The 19,204-nt window shown below is 40.1% G+C and overlaps 1 protein-coding gene across 9 annotated transcripts in view; it reads right to left on the reverse strand.

Annotated features, from left to right (window-relative positions):
- wdfy3 (WD repeat and FYVE domain containing 3) overlaps positions 1-19,204 on the reverse strand; it is a 406,146-nt gene that overhangs the window by 286,749 nt on the left and 100,193 nt on the right. For all 9 annotated transcript variants that reach the window (XM_072594588.1, XM_072594809.1, XM_072594597.1 and 6 more), the window contains exons 3-5: positions 19,006-19,129; positions 7,859-7,968; positions 3,744-3,905 (exon numbers count right to left, since the gene is read on the reverse strand). In XM_072594588.1, the coding sequence (XP_072450689.1) occupies positions 3,744-3,905; positions 7,859-7,968; positions 19,006-19,129 (396 nt within the window). The remainder of the gene's footprint in view (positions 1-3,743; positions 3,906-7,858; positions 7,969-19,005; positions 19,130-19,204) is intronic.

Genomic DNA, 19,204 nt, shown 5'->3' on the forward strand with positions numbered 1-19,204 from the left:
CAATCTGACATAGTCCCATTTAATAGCATTTGGCCCATATCCCTGTAGACCCTTCCTATTCATATAGCCATCCAGATACCTTTTAAACATTGTAATTACACCGGTTTACATACTTCCTCTGGCAGCTCAGTCCGTACACACACCACCCTCTGCGTGAAAAAGTTACCCCTTCATTCCTTTTTAAATTTTCCCCTGCTCAGCTGAAACCAATGTCCTCTACTTTTGGAGTCTTCCCTACTCACCCCCAACCCTACACACAGGAAAAAGACCTTGATCACTGATCCTATCTATGCCCCTCATGATTTTCTAAACCTCTAGAAGGTCACCCTACAGCCTCCAACATTCCAGGGAAAAAAGCCCTCACCAATTCAGCCTCTCCCTACAACTGAAACCCTTCAGTCCCAGCAACATCCTTGTAAATCTTTTCAGCATCCTCTCAGGTTTAACAAGTTTCCTAGAGAAAGGCTACCAGAATTGTACACAGTATTCTAAAAATATTATAAAACTGAATTTTATATAATGTTGGTCATTGTCAACCTTCATACAAGTGTTCAGAACAATTGCTTTATGAATGCTGAAAAGCTGAGTAATTCAGCAGTCATCAAATTATCACTCACAATCATGGGATTTTTAAAAATTATACCTTTATTCAAGTCACACCACAGTCATTAATAAAACACAATTTGCTATTACTTCAATAATTAGCAGCACTCATTTTGGACTAAGGTTGATAGTATTCCAGGCGCTGCAGCAGTGTTGAAATGATAGGTTTGACCAAAACACAAACTAACTGATTTAGTGAGATCTCAGATAAAAATCGAGCCAGCAGTGCCTACTTTCAGTCATAATTGTTCCCCAGATACCTTTGAAGTTATAAGCAGATTCAATATTTTTTTGATTCTATCAATGCAGGAATTATTCAGTTAACAAAAAATGCTATTCTACATTATTTTGAACAGGAGAAACACCTGGAAATGTAGCACATTGATGAGCGCTAGCTCTTCAAACTTTCCCAAGAAATTGAGGCATTCAAGAGAGAAGTTGATGATTATTTGCATAGAAGTAGTGTGCAAGCGTATGAAGAAAAAGCAGGAGATTGTCACTGGTAATGCTGATTGAAGAACTGCTGCAAATACAAATATTGTTTGAACACGATTTAAACCTTCTACACGATTCTGTGGAAAAATAATCAGTTTCACTTAAGGTGCAAAACTGGACTGCACTGGTGGTGGTGTGGAAATGGTTAGTACTGCTACTTCCACCTCTGACTGAGATTCACGTCTACACCAAAATGATGGTATAAATCTTTCTCAAATATAGATTGACGATAATTTTTGGTGGTTCCAAAGCTTTCTGAAAACTTGGCTGACCTTTGTTGGGTTCATAAATAGATGCATTTAAAGTTTAAGGGGAGAAACCAATTTACACATCACTATCCAAAACAATAGCAAATTCTCAGATGATTTTGAGATATTAGAACCAGTGTAATCATCACATTTTCTATCTTTGATTCATGTCAATCCATTTAGCTTCCCTAATACAACATTAGAAAATTAGAGCACGACATCGTGTTTAGCATGGAAATGCATTTAAAATAGATAAAGCACATGGTAATCTTGCGATTCTCATGCTTATTTCTAACTGGTATCCTATTGGATCCTGAGATGCATTTCAACCTCGAATCTGTGCCATCACTAAGACAACCAATTTCTACCTCTAACATCCACCAAATGACCATCCTCAGTTTATCTGCTACTGAAAATCCCATTGGTGCTTTTGTCAACTCCAGATTTAAATACATTGCACTTCTGGCTGGTCTAAGACTTTCTACCCTCCATAAAGTTGAGGATATTCAAAACTCTGTTGCTCCTCTCAACTCACAGCATGTAGTACTCCTCCATCACCCTGTTCACTCATGGCTAAGCTATCTTAATTTTACAATTCTCATGTTTGTTTGAAGTCCCTCCATTGTCTTGCCCCAATGTTGATGCAATCGCCTGCAACCCAGACTCAAACATATCCCTCTAATTTAGGCCTCTTGTACATTCCCTTTCATAATTGCTCTACCGTTCATAGCTGTGCTTTCAGTTACCTTAGCCCCAAGCTCTGAAACTCCCTTATGTCTTTTTATATCTCTATCTTGTATTCCCCTTTAATTCATTGCAGTCCTCCTTTATGCTGGCTTTTCTAATGGTTGAGCAGGAAACTCAACCATCCACAAAATTCAACCCAATCTTCCTTTATGTGGCTCAGAACCAAACCTTGTTTCATAACACTTCTATGAAGTGTCTTGGGAGGTCTCATTGTGTTGATTATGCCACATAAGTCAGTCAGTCATTATTGTGGTGCAACCCTCACTTAAGAATCAAAAACGCAATATTGAAAAGCTCGGAATCTGAAATAAAAACAAATTGCTGCAGGAACTTAACAGATTTGGCAGCAGTTATGAAGAGAGAGACAGAATTATGTTGCAAGTTGAACATGACCTTTCTTTTAAAACAAAATCAATTAAAGACGACTGTTCAACTCAGATCAGACTGTTAATGACCTCCACAACTGAAGTTGAATAGGGGGTAATAATTTGTGTTAGTCTGTAAGCAATACATCTCAAAATCTAATGTATGAATTTCAACAAAACTTGGTACATAGAGCAGAACCCCAGGAAACTTTTTTGGCAAATTTGTAGAAATGGATCCTGAAATTCTTAAAAAACCTCAGGATGAAATGACCTTTTCTATAATGACAATTGTAGGTCGTCTTAGGGTCCTAGAGGTGTTCAGCATGGAAACAGACCCTACACTCCAACTCATCTGTGCTGACTAGATACCCTAGATTAATTTAGTCCCATTTGCCAGCATTTGATCGATTGCCCTCTAAACCTTCCCAAGTCAACCCTTCCAGATGCCTTTTAAATATTGTAATTGTAGTAGACTTGACCACTTCCTCCTGACAACTCTTTCAATACACGCACTAACTCTGCGTGAAGAAGTTGTCCCTTAGGTCCCTTTTATATCTTTCCGCACTCACTTTAAATCTATGCCTCTGGTTTTGTGCTCTGCTATCCTGGGAAAAAGACCTTGGTTATGCTCCTTATGGTTTTATAGACTTCTATAAAAAGGTCACCCCTCGACCTCCGATGGTCCAGGGAAAATACCCAGAGCCAAATCCAGCCTCTCCCTACAACTCAAACCCTCCAACCCTGGCAACATTCTTGCAGATCTTTTCTGAACCCTTTCAAGTTTCACAACATCCTTCCTGTAGCAGGATACCAGAATTGAACACAGTATTCCAAAAGTGCCCTACCCAACATCCTGTACAGCCTCAACATGGTCTCCCAACTCATTTTATTTAAAGTATGAGAATGCAATGGATTGCCTCAGCTGCTGTGGATAAGTTTGCTGTCAAAGTGTAAGCAAAGGTTTCAGAGCAGGCTGTTGAATATGGATTGGCCTGGAGCCTTCTCCGACATGGAACGTCTTAATGAAAAGATTTCTCTTTTGAGATGAGTAGTAAAAAGCAATCAGGCAGAGAAAAAAAAATCTATGAAGAGCTGCGTAATTGTAATAGCACTGAGTTAACATGGTGTGAGCAGAGCAATTCCCTCCTGTGAGCGCCTCTTAATTTGTTAAGTACAGAGCTGATGGATAGCTAGCTTAGCAATGGGTGAAACCATTTACAGTGACTACGTCATGACGGAGTATCGGGAAAAATGCTAAGTAGATTCAAACACAATCATTTTTCACCTGTACAAACACCTTCTGCAACAGTGCCCGCCGTTCACTAAGTGGTAAATCTGTCTGTGCCCCTCCAGGTGCATCAGGCACATGTGGGAGATCGAAGAATAGATAGAGGCATTTAACCAGAGTGGAAGGCAAAGACATTGTAGTCATATAGTCCACAGTCTTCTGTTATTAATGAAACAAAAAAAAAGATTTTTAATTCACATTTAATAGCATTGTGATCTGGCAGAAAATCAGAAAATCAAGCAATAAAGCTAAAAGCACTCAACCAAGTCATAGGTCTAAGGTCTCATCCACTTAATTCACTCAAAGGAGTCTGTTCGTTCATCAACTATCACATGGGTCAAACAGATAGTATTCCATTTTAAGGAGAAGAACAACTAAATTGGACTGAACATGAATGAATTGTCTCTTGCTGGTCACCCACTGGACATGGTTCTCATTCAACAACCCATCTATTGCAAAAATCTTCTTAAAAAAAATTAAAGCTCATACTTTGTAATTGATAGAAGCTCCAGTGGAGAAGTTATCTATGCCTCACTTCCAAGGTTAGTTTCTGACAACAGATTTCTGGCACTAATCATGGTCTCTCAACATCTACCTCTTTCGCATGAAGGCAACTTTATTGCAAATTTATACCTCCAACACAACCACCCCTTTCCAGCTAAAAACACTGAAAAACATGCTGATTAAAAAGGTTGAAATAAAAAAAATTCCCATTTTAGGAAAACTATTATTTCTATTATATACTAAGTGTATATTAGAAAAGATTCCACTTGTCATTTGATTTTCTCTTTGGTTGGGGAAGTATCCTCCCTTCAGTCAAGCAATTCATTCAAATAAAGTTAACAATATGCAAAAAAGCAAACCAAATTCTATTTTTCTCCAACTCAACTACCTTTCTTGATTTTCATAATTTTGTTTGTGGTATTTAAAGTAGAACTAAATTAATAGATGGCTGGCCAAGGGACAGAAAACAAAAATATTTAGTTAATGGATATTTTTGCAGAATTGACAAGATGTGAAAAATGCTTTGTATCAGGACTTTTTAACCACTTGTTTGTTTTCAAAACAAAAATCTTTACTTGGAATCCCTCACCAACATCCATCGCATCTCTCTCACCACCCCAAACCCTTAATCCTGGTTTTACATTTAATGCCAATTTGTATAACATTCAGAATCTCAGTTGCCTTTTCATTTCCCCTTTCATTTTTAAAGAAATGTGCAGTTTCAGCCCTCGATATCTTTATGCCTACTTTGTTAGGAGTTCAATCAATTAGGGTATATTTTCATTGATACCTCTTCAACCATAATAGCAAGATGTGGAGGTGCTGGTGTTGGACTGTTAGACAAAATCATAAGTCACTCGACACCAGGTCACAGTCCAACAGGTTTATTTGAAATCACTAGCTTCGTCAGCTGAATTCTGAGTTTCTATAAGAAGTCTGTGGTGTTGCAATAGAAACGCAAGGGAGTTCCTTGTAGATTGGGTTTCAAGATGCCATTAACATAGACAAAGGTTCTCATACAGGGTTCCATTGCCTGAAACAAGGTGTATTGGCTTTCTTCTGAAGGCAGTAATAGTCTCCTATGCAAGAAGTACGTGGGATGAGAGCACGTAAGATACTCTGAAGGTCTGGCTAAAAGGTCTTGATCAGTCTGCTGAGTTATCGGGTGTGTTCTTTGGTTTGATCGGCAGGTAATTATCTAGTGTTCCTGGTCATTCAGTTTCAGTATGCTTCTTTGCGGTAGTCCGTTATTTATATTCTGCATGACGATGGCTCCTCCTTTGTCTGATGGCTTGATGACCATGTTTCAGTTGGTCTTGAAAGCACTGAAGGAATTGCTTTTGCTTGGGTGATGTTCTGGGCGTGGCTGACAAATCTGGTGCTGATGCCAGTTCAAGCATACATATCGGGCCTAGAGCAGCAACCTTCCAGAGGGGTCCAATTCGACTCTTTCTTCTTTGGTTGTTATACTGTGGATCTCTGTGCCAACTGTTCCAGTTCACCGGTTGTCTCATTGGGCTTACTGCTGACATCTTGGGGTTTGTAGAAGAATTACTGGAGCCTCATTTGCCTGATGAATTCCTCAGTGTCTGCCACGAAACCAACGGGATCAGTTTTGGTAGTGGGGCAGAAATTGAGACCTCAGCTAAGAACTTCTATTTTGTCTGGTTGAAGGGCGAGGTCAGACAAGTTGATGATGGGCTTCCCTCTAGAGGTACCAGTTTCACCGTGGTACAGGGAATGGCTTAGTTACTACTGTTGGTGATGTTGAGCTTCTTAAGTTTCCTGTTCTTAATGTGCATGTAGGTGCTATAGTTCCGTTGCATTGTCTCATAGTTGTGGTCTAAGCACAGGCTGAGAATATGCACTCTTTCTCACTTCAACCAACGAAGAAGCAGCACTCCAAAAGCTTGCAATTTCAAATAAACCTATTGGATTATCTGGTATCATGAGACTTCCGACTTTGACCAGCATTGCATGATGTCATTCCCATCACATTCATCTATAAATCATTCCTACAAATGGAAAGTAGTTGCCTTGCGTGCACAATTGCCCCTGCACAGAATCACGAATGAATTATCAACCAATTTCGCAGCCTGCCCTGCCACATTCAGTATTTATACACATACTCAGATCTCTCTGCTTCTGCATTTCTTTTACAATTGTACCCTTTATTTCATATGGTTTCTCTTCATCCTTCTTGTCAAAATGCATCATTTCACACCTCTCCACATCAAATTTCAGCTGTCAAAGGTCAGCTCATTTCAGTCTTTATCCTCTTAAGGTTTACACCATTCTCACTTTCAAACCACAGGTCTTCAATCTGATATTACATATCTGTGAAACACTGAGTACAATTAACTTTTGTTTTACTGTTAATTCCCACCACTTCACAAAAACATAGAAAATAGGGGCACAAGTAACCCATTCGGCCCTTCAAGCCTACTCCTCTAATCATGATGATCATGGCTAATATGTTCAATAGCATATTCATGCTTTCCCCATATCTGTTGATCTCTTAAGCCATAAGTGGTAGATCTACTTTCTTCTTGAAATCATATTATGCTTTGGCCTCAATTGCTCTGTGGTAGGAAATTCCACAGGTTCAGCACTCTGGGTAAGAAATTACTCTTCATCTCAGTCTGTAACTTTAGATTGTGACCCCTGGTTCCGGACCTCCCCGTCATCAAGAATATTCTTTCAGCACTACTCTTGCGGTGTATCACTAAAGTTCCCTATTGTCTCCAGACATCAGAACTGCCAAAGCTGCCTTGGTGCAGGTCTTTTTCTTCAATATCCATTCAACCCAGGCCCAACTGACTCCAGATTGTAATTTTGAAGATGGGTTGTACACTAAGATTACACATCAATATGAATGCAAAACCTTCCCTTTCTGAGTAGGACAACATTCCATGCATGAAGTCTGTTAAGAAAGTTGAGCTTGGGGAAAAAAAAACACCTTCGTAATAATTCACAAATCACGGCTATTGTAGTTTTAATTCAGTGCAATGTGATACAGATTTAGCTCAAAACAAATGTGCTTTTCACTAATTTAAAAAAAAAGTAATTCACTCAGATGAAAATAAAAATTCAAGATAGGTGACAGAGAACAAATTTAAAACAATGAGGCATAAAGAGTTAAAGATTAATGGACAGCAAAGTTCCCATTAAGTTTTGCTGGAGCGTGGCAGCTCAGCACCCTCAAAGATACCATGCAAGCAATGGTGTGAGAATGCATAAAAAAGAATGGACCGTAACTTGAAAGAATTGATTGGACACAACAAAATTTAAAGAGAACAGGAGTAGAAAGACAAATACAAGATAAGATATTGTTTCCCATTTTGTCTCAACATTAAGTTAGAGATCTCACTATAAAAACAAAACTTAACTCAGAGTAAAACAATATAACATGAAATGATATTTTGTAATTCAGCTTCAAAATAATGGAATTGCAAATACCTATCAAGCAAACCACAATACTGTACACGTTCAGGAGTTAGCAAACAATGAATACAATTTTGTAGGATTTGTACTTAATTGAAACACTTTGAAGACCCAGCCATGCTAGCTAATACACCGAGCATGCCTAAGGTTTCGTTTCAACTAACCTGCCCAGAAGATGCAAGTAAATTGATTGTAGTGAGAAGCATCCAGCCTCTGCTTGATTCTTCACTTTGATTAATCTCCAGAAATTGGACAATGGCACGACTAGCTGCCTCTGTTGACAGAAGAAAATCATAAATAGACATACCGTGGCAAGGAATATATTAAAAACTGGACACAGGATGACCCAACAGTTTGATAATTACACTGACAAAAATGATTTATACTGTCAAAAACACCACAAATACAAATTCTAGAAATAAAACACCACAATTATACAGTGCTTTGCTGTACACAGACTTAGGCAAATTAACTGCAGCACAAGATTTTAAAGTAACATAAGGATAAAAATATTGAACCTTTATGGGAAAGAATAAATAGTGAAGTATTTTGTTGTTCTATTATAGTACAGCATTGAACAGAGGGCAGCATAAAACCAATGTACTGACATCACAACTTTAATTTTCTGGAAGGTGGTTTGCTCACATATCTGATGTGGTTATGACAAACAAAATGCACACCAGAAACCTATATGCCTTTTCATTTTCCAATAGGAAAATATTTAAATGAAATGTCAAAACCTAAGTGTCACTGATCTGCATTATTGTCTGACAGATGCAGGTATGGAGTCACAATTTCTGAGGTGGTAACTTCATTTGGAAACATAAATGGATAAACTCTAGCAGATTCTATCAAACTCCCAAAAGGAAAGAAAATCTCAAAGAATAGCTCCTCAAAAGTTGTTAGATAGCAACCTTGGCAAGGGCGTGGAATTATGATGGTTGCCAGCCTCCCTTTTCACCAGGAAGGTTAGGTAGCGTGAAGGTATCAAAAAAGTCTCCATTGGGATCCACTTATTTTCAAGTCTGTAATTTCATCTGTTCATTCTATTTATGTTACTATTAGTTCAATAGGGCATCAATGGTCTTTCATTAAAAGAAAAGACACCACATGTTAATGCTAAAACAATATCACACTACTTTTACTCATACTCTACCCACACTAACTTTTTTCACAGATGTACAATATTTCTGTACATGCATGTGGTTGCCATTTGATGATATTTCTTATATTATAGTTAGAACAATTATTCAGTTCTTCACCTTCCTTTGAAGAGCATCCAAATAATAAATGCTATGCCTGACATGGGATACTAAAATAGAACTAAAACAGAGAAAGAATGCTTATTATACAGATCAGAAGCAAGACGTGGTAAATAAGTCAGAATATCAGATCAAGTAATGCATAAGAAGTTGAAAAGCTAATACAGGATGCAAGAGAGCTACGAGTAAAGATTAGTATGCAACATTAAACTGAACCCTAAGACAGGAGGGCCAAATCTCCTGGTAAGGAGACAATTGCTGAAGTGGAAACAGGAGTCAAGTTTCAAGATCTTGTGGAAGTCTCGAACCATCTAACCCAATTAAAGGTACTCAAGAAGTTCAAACTTCTAATGAACAACTGTCAGACATATGGCATCCTCTGTAAAAGTCCCCAACTTTGGATTAGAGGTGAAAAATTTGAATAGTCCCAAGTTAGAGGAATATAAAGCTCATCTAAACTCCCAGCTAACAATAAAAAAAGTGACCTCACCAGATTCACCCCTGAACTCCATGCACATCCCCCAGTGACCCAAACCCTCTAATGAAGAAATGGTATGATTCTGTAAAACTTGCAAGTACAAGTTTAACATCACCTCTTTGCCTGCTAGACAGGATATTGTCCTTTGCTGGTTGGGATATTGTCTCCTGCGGCCCCTTTGTTCCTAAACTAACTGGTTTTTAAGTGCTTTCAAGATGCAAATGAATAACATTTATCCTCATAGTTGAATTTTGTCAGTTTACTATACAACTTTGGTGATCCCTTTAGCCGCAAAGTCTGGGTTGTCATCAGTTGCCATCAAGGTTTGGACTACAGCTTTAATCATATAGCATGGAAACAGGCCATTTGGCCTAACTCATCCATGACTACCAAGTTTCCAAATCTAAATTAGTTGTATTTGCCTGCGATGGGCCAAGTCTAAATCTTTCCTATCCATGTACCAATCCAAATGTTGGAATTATACCGACCTCTACCACTTCCTCTGGCAGCTTGTTCCATAGACGCACAATCCTCTGTGCAAAAACGTCCCTTTTGAATCTTTACTCTCTCATCTTAAACCTATGCCCAACTGGAGAAAAATCAGAAACTTATTGTTGCAAATAATAAATCCACAGGAAATATTCGTTCTCTTTTAAAATGTTTCTCCGTTGGAACGTCCCAAAATAATTGTTTACATTTTAACTTCCTGTCCAGCCAAACAGGCTAGCTCCACCAGTTGAGGAAGGGACAGCAGACCCAAAACGATAACACCAATTTCTCTTCACAGATGCTGCCAGATCTGCTGAGCTTTTCCAGCAACTCCTGCTTTTGTTTCTGATATACATTATCTACAGTTCTTTTGGTTTTTATCCCCACCCTTGGGTAGTTTTATATATATTGGCTCAGAATGGAGATTAGCTGACTCCCTTGACTTCATCTTGCTTAAAGGTAACTTGTTCATTTTCAATTCAGCTTTTTTAAAAGTAGAGTATCCATTTTTTCATAAATTCACAGGCACAATTACATGAGCATAACAACTATTTCCTTTTGATAGGATTGTCTGGTCTTCCTAGCTTACCTTTTGTTCTTAGCTGACTATATTCTTTGCTTTTCAAAAGAAACAACACTGCCTGGGATTTCTTGCCAGGTACTTCTTTCTCTTGTATTGTTCTCCCAGTGGATGATCATTCCATTGAGTTTCAACATCAACCTTAATATTATCTGACCCAAGTTTAAGCTGTGACAATGTTACAGTCTGAGGAAGGTTACCATTAGTCATACAAACTACATGCCTGACCAGGGCTCTGATGTTGTTTTAATTCCAGACACTTTTGCCCTTTGAAGTACCTTCGTGTTGACCACTTTGCTCATGAGGTTTCAAAATCCATCCCCTGTCAGTGACGTCCAAATAATTAATGTTTGGAGTAGATCTCTCAGAGAATGGCAGAGCAGACTTGATGGGCTGAATGGCCTAATTTCTGCTCTTATGTCTTACAGTTTTTATATATAGACGGGTTTATATCACAGCTTTGTACATGTTTTTTTGCAACAACAATAAATGCTAGAAGTCACAGCAGGTTAGACAGAGTTGGAGATAGTGAGGACTGCAGATGCTGAAGTCCTGATGAAGGGCTAAGTCCGAAACTTTGACTCCCTTGCTCCTCAGATGCTGTCTGACCAGCTATGCTTTTTTCAGCACCACACTTCATTGACCCATAAAGAGACAGCAAGCTAACGTTTCGAGTCTAAATGACACTTCATGAGAGCTTCTACAGGGGATGGATTTTGAAAGGCTCCTAGAAACTCAAAATGGAATGACTACCAATGGGAAACCAATACACGAGAAATAACTACCTGCGGAGCAATCCCAGACAGTGTCCGAGGAAGACAGCACAAAGACAGACCCTTTGGTCTGACCAGTCCATGCCAAACGTAATTCCAAAATAAAATAGCCCCACCTGCCTACTTCTGGCCCATAGTGGTGTTGTTTCCTTTTAAAAGGGACCGAAGGAGCAACTTTTTCACGCAGAGGGTGATGCATGTATGGAATGAGCTGCCAGAGGAAGTAGTGCAGGCTGGTATAATTACGACATTTAAAAAGCATCTGGATAGGTATAGGAATAGGAAAGGTTTAGGAGGGATATGGACTAAGTGCTGGAAAATGGGACTAGATTAGTTTAGTATATCTGTCAGCATGGGTGAGTTGGACTGAAGGGTCTGTTTCTGTGCTGTACATCTCTGACTACTGATCAAGCTGATTGAACCATGAAGCACATTGCTCTGGCTGGGGTCTGTGGCAGGTGGTGAGAGAACAAACAAGAGGCAAACATATTTGAATTCATCTTCACCAACATGACTTTCAGTTTATCTGTCCATGACTGTATCAGGAAGAGTGACCACCTCATCATTTTTGTTGATATAGTGTTGGGTGGCACTATCATGGTACTAAACGCTATAAGACTCCAAACAGATCTAGCAATTCTATAGGTACTGCAGGCCATCAGTATAACAATTGTACTCCAATCTCAGCCCCAACATTCTAACATTATCATTAAGCCACAGAGTAAATTGGGTCCAAGGAAGATTGCAGGAGCACCAGACTGCATGCCAGCAGCAGCAGCACGAGACATATCAAAAGAAGTGTCAACCTGGTGAAGATATAAACCAGGGTGTGTGTCTCAAAGAACATAGACAGCAAATGAGGCAGGGTTAAGCAAGACCAGAGTTCTAAGCTCTGCAGCGCTGACATACCCAGTCAGAAATATGGTGGATAATTAAACAATTCACTGAGGTGGTGGCTCCACAAAATATTCCTATTCTCAATGCTGGGGGGAGAAGGCCATCAAAACATAAGACTAAAGCATTTGAAATAATCTTAAGCCAGAGGTGCCAAGTCCAGGTTCCTCTAAAAGGTGCCCAGCAACACATGCCAAGCTGCTTCACTGGATATCAAGAAATAGGTGGAGGCACTTGATACAAGGTTTAGGTCCTGACAACATCCTAGCATTGTACTGAAGAAGTGTCCTTCTGAACTTTACCCATGCCTAACTAAGCTGTTCCAGCACAGCCACAACAATGGCACCTACCTGACGGTATGGAAAATCACCCAAGTACATCCCTGCATACAAACTGCAGGCCTATTCAAATCAATGGACCAATGTCCCAATGTTTCACTCTTGATCATCAGTAAATTGATGGAAGGGGCCATGAACAGCACTATCAAGCCACTGAGCAATAACCTACTCACTGATGCCCCATCTACAGGGACACTCAACTAGAGTCAACAGGAATCAGAGGGAAACTCTCCATTTGCTGGAGTCATACCTGGCACACAGAAGATGGTTGTGGTTGTTGGAGGTCAGTAATTCCAGTCATTGAGCATGGATGAATGAATTCCTCAGGATATATTCTAGGCCCAACCACCTTCAGCTGCTTCATCATGACCTCCCCTACATCATAACGTCAAAAACACAGATATTCACTGATAATTGCGCAATGTTCACCACCATTTGTAGCTCCTCAGATAGTGAAGCAGTTTGCATCCAAATACAGCACGACCTGACAATATCAACACTGGCACTGACAAGTGATAAGTAACTTTCATGATACACAAGTGTCACTTCTTGTCCATTCCATGGCATTAACATCACTGAATGACCAACTTTCAACATCCTGAGATTATCATTAACCTGAGAGTGAAGTGGACTAGCCATTCAAATATTGGGGTAACAAGAGCAGGTCAGAGGCTAGGGATCCTGAGTAACTCACCTACCGACTCCCAAAACCTATCCATCATCTATAAAACACAATGTGAAAGAATACTCCCTATAGTGCCTGTAACAAGGGCAGCCAGGTGAACATTCTATGAGTTCCCTAACTGGACCAGATTAACAGCCCGAATCAAAAAGCACTGATTAACAGATGAAAAAAAATGTCAGATATCCTGTTCACTCACAGCTGGTTCTGAAGGAGGTGGATCAGTGTCAAGGATGTTCCACCTGGAAATAAAGAATGACTTGGTGACAGGATACTGGCCTTTGTGGAGTTATTTTAGTGGCGACAAGAAAAGAGCATGCTCCTGAAGAAATTTGCTCACAACAGCTATCTTTAAGTCTGGTGAACATTTCTGGCATCATGCCATTATTTGGGAAGTGTGACTCATTTGATTCTGCTGTTGAAAACTCAGCCCAGTATAGGTCAAGAATGTGTTTTGATTCCCAGGTAAATGACATCGGGCAGATGAAAAGCAACTTGTAATTCTCCTGACAGTTTGTGAACTTGCATCATTTTCAGTTATTAGAAGCCCAATTTTCCTTGAGGCAGCAGATATTAAAACCTTTCAAGAGTTGTTGGATTTAGTTAAGGAATAATATGACCGCAAGCTTCCTCCAACTCTTAAGATGCTATTGGTTTTACTCAGCAATTTGAGGGATTGGAACACCACTTGAGTGAAGGCAGTTGCATAGCCACACACAGGACATATCCTGAACAGAGGGCCTCTAGGTCAGCCCACAACAAAATCTCAAAACAAAGCCACACGTCGGCCAAACAATTAAAACTTTCTTCAGAATCCAGGCAGACAACCCACTGTTGTTGTCGTCAGTGGCATGCAGACGAAAGACAGCAAAGGAGTCCCACTAGATCTAAACTGAGTAAGAGAACTCATTGGCCTATACCCAGGAGTGTGGAAAATCCATCTACCTCTGGTTTGGAATAGTTAAATTGCTTAGCAACATCCAAATCAGAATCAAGCAAGACAAAAGTCTGGTTAGACGGCCACCTACTTCAAATGGACGAGAATACTGCTGTGGCTGTTTCAGTGATCACAAAATCAGTCCTTACAATTCAGCCTGGACTCCAACCCTCAAGTTTGCACAACATCTTGGCTAAACTGAGAACCCATACCAGGAAACCTTTACATATTAAGAGTACAACTTCAATTCCAGTCTCTTATGAGAAGCAGCTGGTTCAGTTATCACTGATTGTAGTAAAAGCCGTGGGCCCAAGCTTGAGCCGGCAAAATTGGTGGAAAAGGATTCACCTAGATTGGCTCAACATTTTGACTAGAATATGGTTGCTGAGTGAAATCCGAATTACATACCCAGAATTTTTTCAGGAAGGTCTAGGGACGAAAGGAGCCAAAGCAACCTTACATGTTGACCAGGAAGCAATTCCACGATTCTGCAAGGCCTGCCCAGTGCCATCTGCCTTATGGACAAAAGTAGAGGCAGAAATCAGAAGGCTGGAAAAGTGAAGGAATCATCAAACCATCCCAATTTGTGGAATAAGCAGCACCAATTATACTGATTGTGAAGTCTGACAGGTCGGCTCACCGTTGTGGGGATTTTAAAAAACAAACCACTTTTCACAGCAAGATAAATACCTAATCCCTTGCATAGAAGATTTTTATGCAAAACTGTCAGGAAGGCTGTTCCTTCGCAAAACTGGGCTTGAACTATGCATAACTTGTAATTGCAATTAGATAAGGATTCCTGTAAGAATGCTACAATTAGTATTCATAAGGCTTTGTACCAATATGCAAGACTGCCATTTGGCTATCAGCCTGTGCAATTTTACAAGGTCTACCCCAGGTCGTCATTTATCTGGATGTGCAAATAACAGGGTAGACCAATAAGGAGCACTTGGATATGGTCCACAGACCTTTCACCCTAGAAGGGAAAAATGCATGTTCCTGACACCCCAAGTGACCTACTTGGGCGACAGAGTCAACAAGACCTGGTAACACCCGTTGGAAGATAGTGAGGGTGATCAAAGGAGCCCCAGCTGCCACATCCATAAGTGGAGCTTAGAGCTTTCCTTGGGCTCACCAATTAGTATAGAAAGTTCATCATAATTGGCTTCCATCCTGTTATTTTTATATCAAATCTTAAAAAAGGGTCAGCCTTGGAAATGGTCACACAGCCAAGTCGTAGCTTTGAGTGAAGTAAAGAAACAGCTATCATCCTCAAAGATCTTGGCACACTATGATCCCAAGCGAGAACTGATATTGACATTTGATATCTCCCCGCATGGCATCAGGGCAGTATTAGCTCATAGGTAGCCCAACAGAGAGGAATGCCCAGTAGCATATGCATCCATAACTTTGATTAATGCAGAATGTAAATATACCCAGGTAAAGGAGGATGGTTTGGCAGTCATATTTGGAGTCAGGAAGCTCCACCAGTACTTTTACAGACATAAATTTGCAATAACAAGGGACCGCAAACCTTTGCTTGGTCTACTTAAAGAGGACAAGGCAGTGCCACCCATAGTTTCAGGCAAGTTCAGCAGTGGGCTTTAATACCAAGTGCATATAATTACAAGTTGGAACAGCATCTGTGAAGCCAAGCAACAAATGTGGATGTGTTGAGCTGCTTCCTGTTGGCAGATCCACCAGCAATGGTGCCCCCACTGGGAGAGTCAGTAATAGTTTTATATTTTGTGGACACGTTTCTGGTCACAGCTGACTTTGGACAAGAACCATCCAGTCCTTTCAAAACAAACAGCCAATGGTGATGGGGGAGGCCAAGGGGCTGTCACAATCAGAATTGAAACCCTTTAGACCTGGAGTGACCAGATCACAATGGAGGGCGGCATATTATTATGGGAAGCAAGAGTGATTTTCCCGAGCAAAGGTTGCAGTGAGATACTGGCTGAACTCCAGTGTCATCCAGGGGTTTACAAAAAAAAATTCTTGGTGAGACGTTATGTCTAGTGACCAGTTTTGGATACAAACATATTTGCGTTAGTGGGGAAACACCCAGAATGCCAACAAGGACAAAAAAAGACCACCAGCAGCTCCCCCACATTCAAGAGAGTGGCTGGATAAACCCTCGACATAGACTACGCGGGTCCTTTTAGATTAGATTTCCTACAGTATGGAAACAGGTCATTTGGCCCAACAAGTCCATACCAATCCTCCGAACAGTAACCAACCCAGACCCATTCCCCTACCCTATATCTACCCCGGACGAATGCACCGAACACTATGGGCAATTTAGCATGACCAATCCACCTGACCTGCACATCTTTGGATTGTGGGAGGAAACCAGAACACCTGGGAGGAAATCCACACAGATACCGGGAGAATGCGCAAACTACACACAGCCGCCAGAGGCGGGAATCGAACCCAGGTCCCTGGCGTTGAGAGGCAGCAGTGCTAACCATTGAGCCACTGCGCCACCCCTTCTTAGATTCTTAGTCATTGTGGATGCCCACTTAAAGTGGTTGGATGTGCACAAAGTTAATGCATCAAAAACAGGAACAATAATAGTAAAACTGCACACATCTTTTGTTTCAAAGCTAAAGGCAGAGACAATGTTGGAAAGAGAAATTAAAATCAAAGATGCTCAAGCAGCAAGATTTGGAGGAGCGTAGCACCCTTATAGGATTGTAAAGCTGAAGCAGAAATAGGAAAAGATAAGGTCATGGAAGCATTTGAAAACAAGGACAGAGTGAAGCTCAGGAGTTTATTATAGTTATAGAGTAATACAACATGGAAACAGACCCTTTGTTCCAAATTCTTGCAGGCAAAATGATCCTTAGACTGCACAATTGTCAGACCATGATCTGGTGTACACAGTCGACAGTGATCATAAAGACATTAAAACTATATTTATTTTTATAAATGCTACACATAAAACTGCATAATTGACCATAAGTACTCTTTGGGAATTCAGCACCAAATACTTCATGACAGCAAACTTTTGAAAAGCCTTGAAAATTGACCAAAAGTGCAAAACCTTACATGTAGGGGAACTTCACATGCAATATATTAGACAATCAGAACCAGTCGATTAAAGAAGGACTATGAAGATTGGAAGAGGAAACAAATTGAAGATTTTCTGCTCATTGATAAATAGAATGCTGGAAGCAAGGTTTACAAGAATGGTGACAGGGAAGTGTAAAAAGCTAGATTATTGATCTGGATATCACTAATTTGAAGCTGGCTTCCAAACAGTGCTCCTAACATGTAGAAAATTACTCTCACTTCATCTCTGAAGTTATCTAGATTTGAAATGCTAGCTTGCTCTCTCTCCATGAAGGTGGTCTGAACTGCTGTGATTGCCAGCATTCAGTACACATTCTAGCATCTCCAGTAATTTGCTCCTAAATTACCAGAAGTTTAGTTTGATACTTGCAATGATTTTGACATGCAACAGTGAATTGAGGGGGGGGGGGGGGGGGGGAAAAGTGGTGCAAATCTTTTACATTTTAACTGTCATACTCCAGGCTTGAAACATTTCCATAGGCACAAAATTATAAACAACTCTTGTAAATCTAAGCTAAAAATCGCAACTGATAAATGTATTCTAATTTGCAAGACCTCATAACCAGTCCATTTAAGCTGAGGTATAAAAATCTACTGAGATGAAACAGAATTGCTAGATCCAGCTTGGGATGGCAGGCATTTCCTGATTTACATAATTTTCATTGTTGCCTGTGTCACCCCAGTGCACATCTTGCTTGCCTGACAAGGTTTGTACAGACAGTTGTACAGCACGGAAACAGCACGCTTCGTTCCAACTCGTCTGCACCAACCAGATATCCTAAATTAATCTGGTCTCATCTGCCATCATTTGCCCCAAATCCCTCTAAACCCTTCCTATTCATGCACCCATGCAGATGCCTTTTAATAGTTGCAATTGTACCAGCCTCCACCATGTCCCTCTGGCAGCTCATTCCATACAGGCACCTCCCACTGCGTGAAAACGCTGCCCTTGGGTCCCTTTCGTATTTTATCCCTCTCACCTTAAACCTATGCATTCCCTGTCTATTTATTCTCTCCATGCCCCTCATGGTTTTATAAACTTCTATAACATAACTCCTCAGCCTCTGACAGTCCAGGGAAAATATTCAGCTTCCTCCTATAGCTCAAACCCTCCAACCCGGCAACATTCTTGTAAATCTTTTCTGAACCCTTTCAGGTTTAACAGCAACTTTCCTATAGCAGGGAGGCCAGAACTGGACACAGTATTCCAAAAGTGACCTAACCAAATTGCCCTATATAGCTGCAACGTGACATCCTAACTCCTATATTCAGTGTACTGACCGATGCCGACTGAGTTCTGTGTATGAGAGTACAAAGAAACAAAAAAAACTTTTAACACCTTCAGTTCCAGACATTGACAGAGGCGGTGTTCAGCAATTTTATTCTTAATTGATATGGCAACCCACTGTGGATACCCAGGCTTTGACTTAGGAAACATTCAGCCTGGAAGTCCACTTTCTTAGCTGAGACTCAGTTCATCAGGATCTCAATCTTATTCGATTGCATTCATACTAGATTTGTAATGGAATATCATCAACCCAAGAGCAAGTAAACTGTTCTAATGTAATACCTGTAACTTGTACAAATGAAAATTAGCAATAAGATGGTGTATTGTACCTATCATTTTCATTTAGGAAATTATTAAGAATTCAATGCAGCTATGATTGAAAGTGTTATTGAAGGTAACTACTGATAAGTTATTTAACTTGGTATCTGCTGTCATATGAATAATTAGTATTGTGTTCTGAACATTATCAAATATTGGCATATTATTCCATTCAACATCCAGATATCCCATACCTGTGGACTTGTTCGAGGCTCTTCTCCTAATTTCAGTCACCATTAAACGCGATACCTGGGCAGCAAACTGCAAGAGATCTGAAAATTTCTCCATCATGGTGCCAGGAGGAGCATTTCCAAATACCTTAAAAGTGAACAAAAAGTAATACATACAAATCAATAAAAACTTACAGCAGACATTGGTGCTAAAACTGGCAGT

The sequence above is a fragment of the Chiloscyllium punctatum genome, chromosome 1, assembly GCF_047496795.1.
Source record: "Chiloscyllium punctatum isolate Juve2018m chromosome 1, sChiPun1.3, whole genome shotgun sequence".
Classification (NCBI taxonomy): domain Eukaryota; kingdom Metazoa; phylum Chordata; class Chondrichthyes; order Orectolobiformes; family Hemiscylliidae; genus Chiloscyllium; species Chiloscyllium punctatum.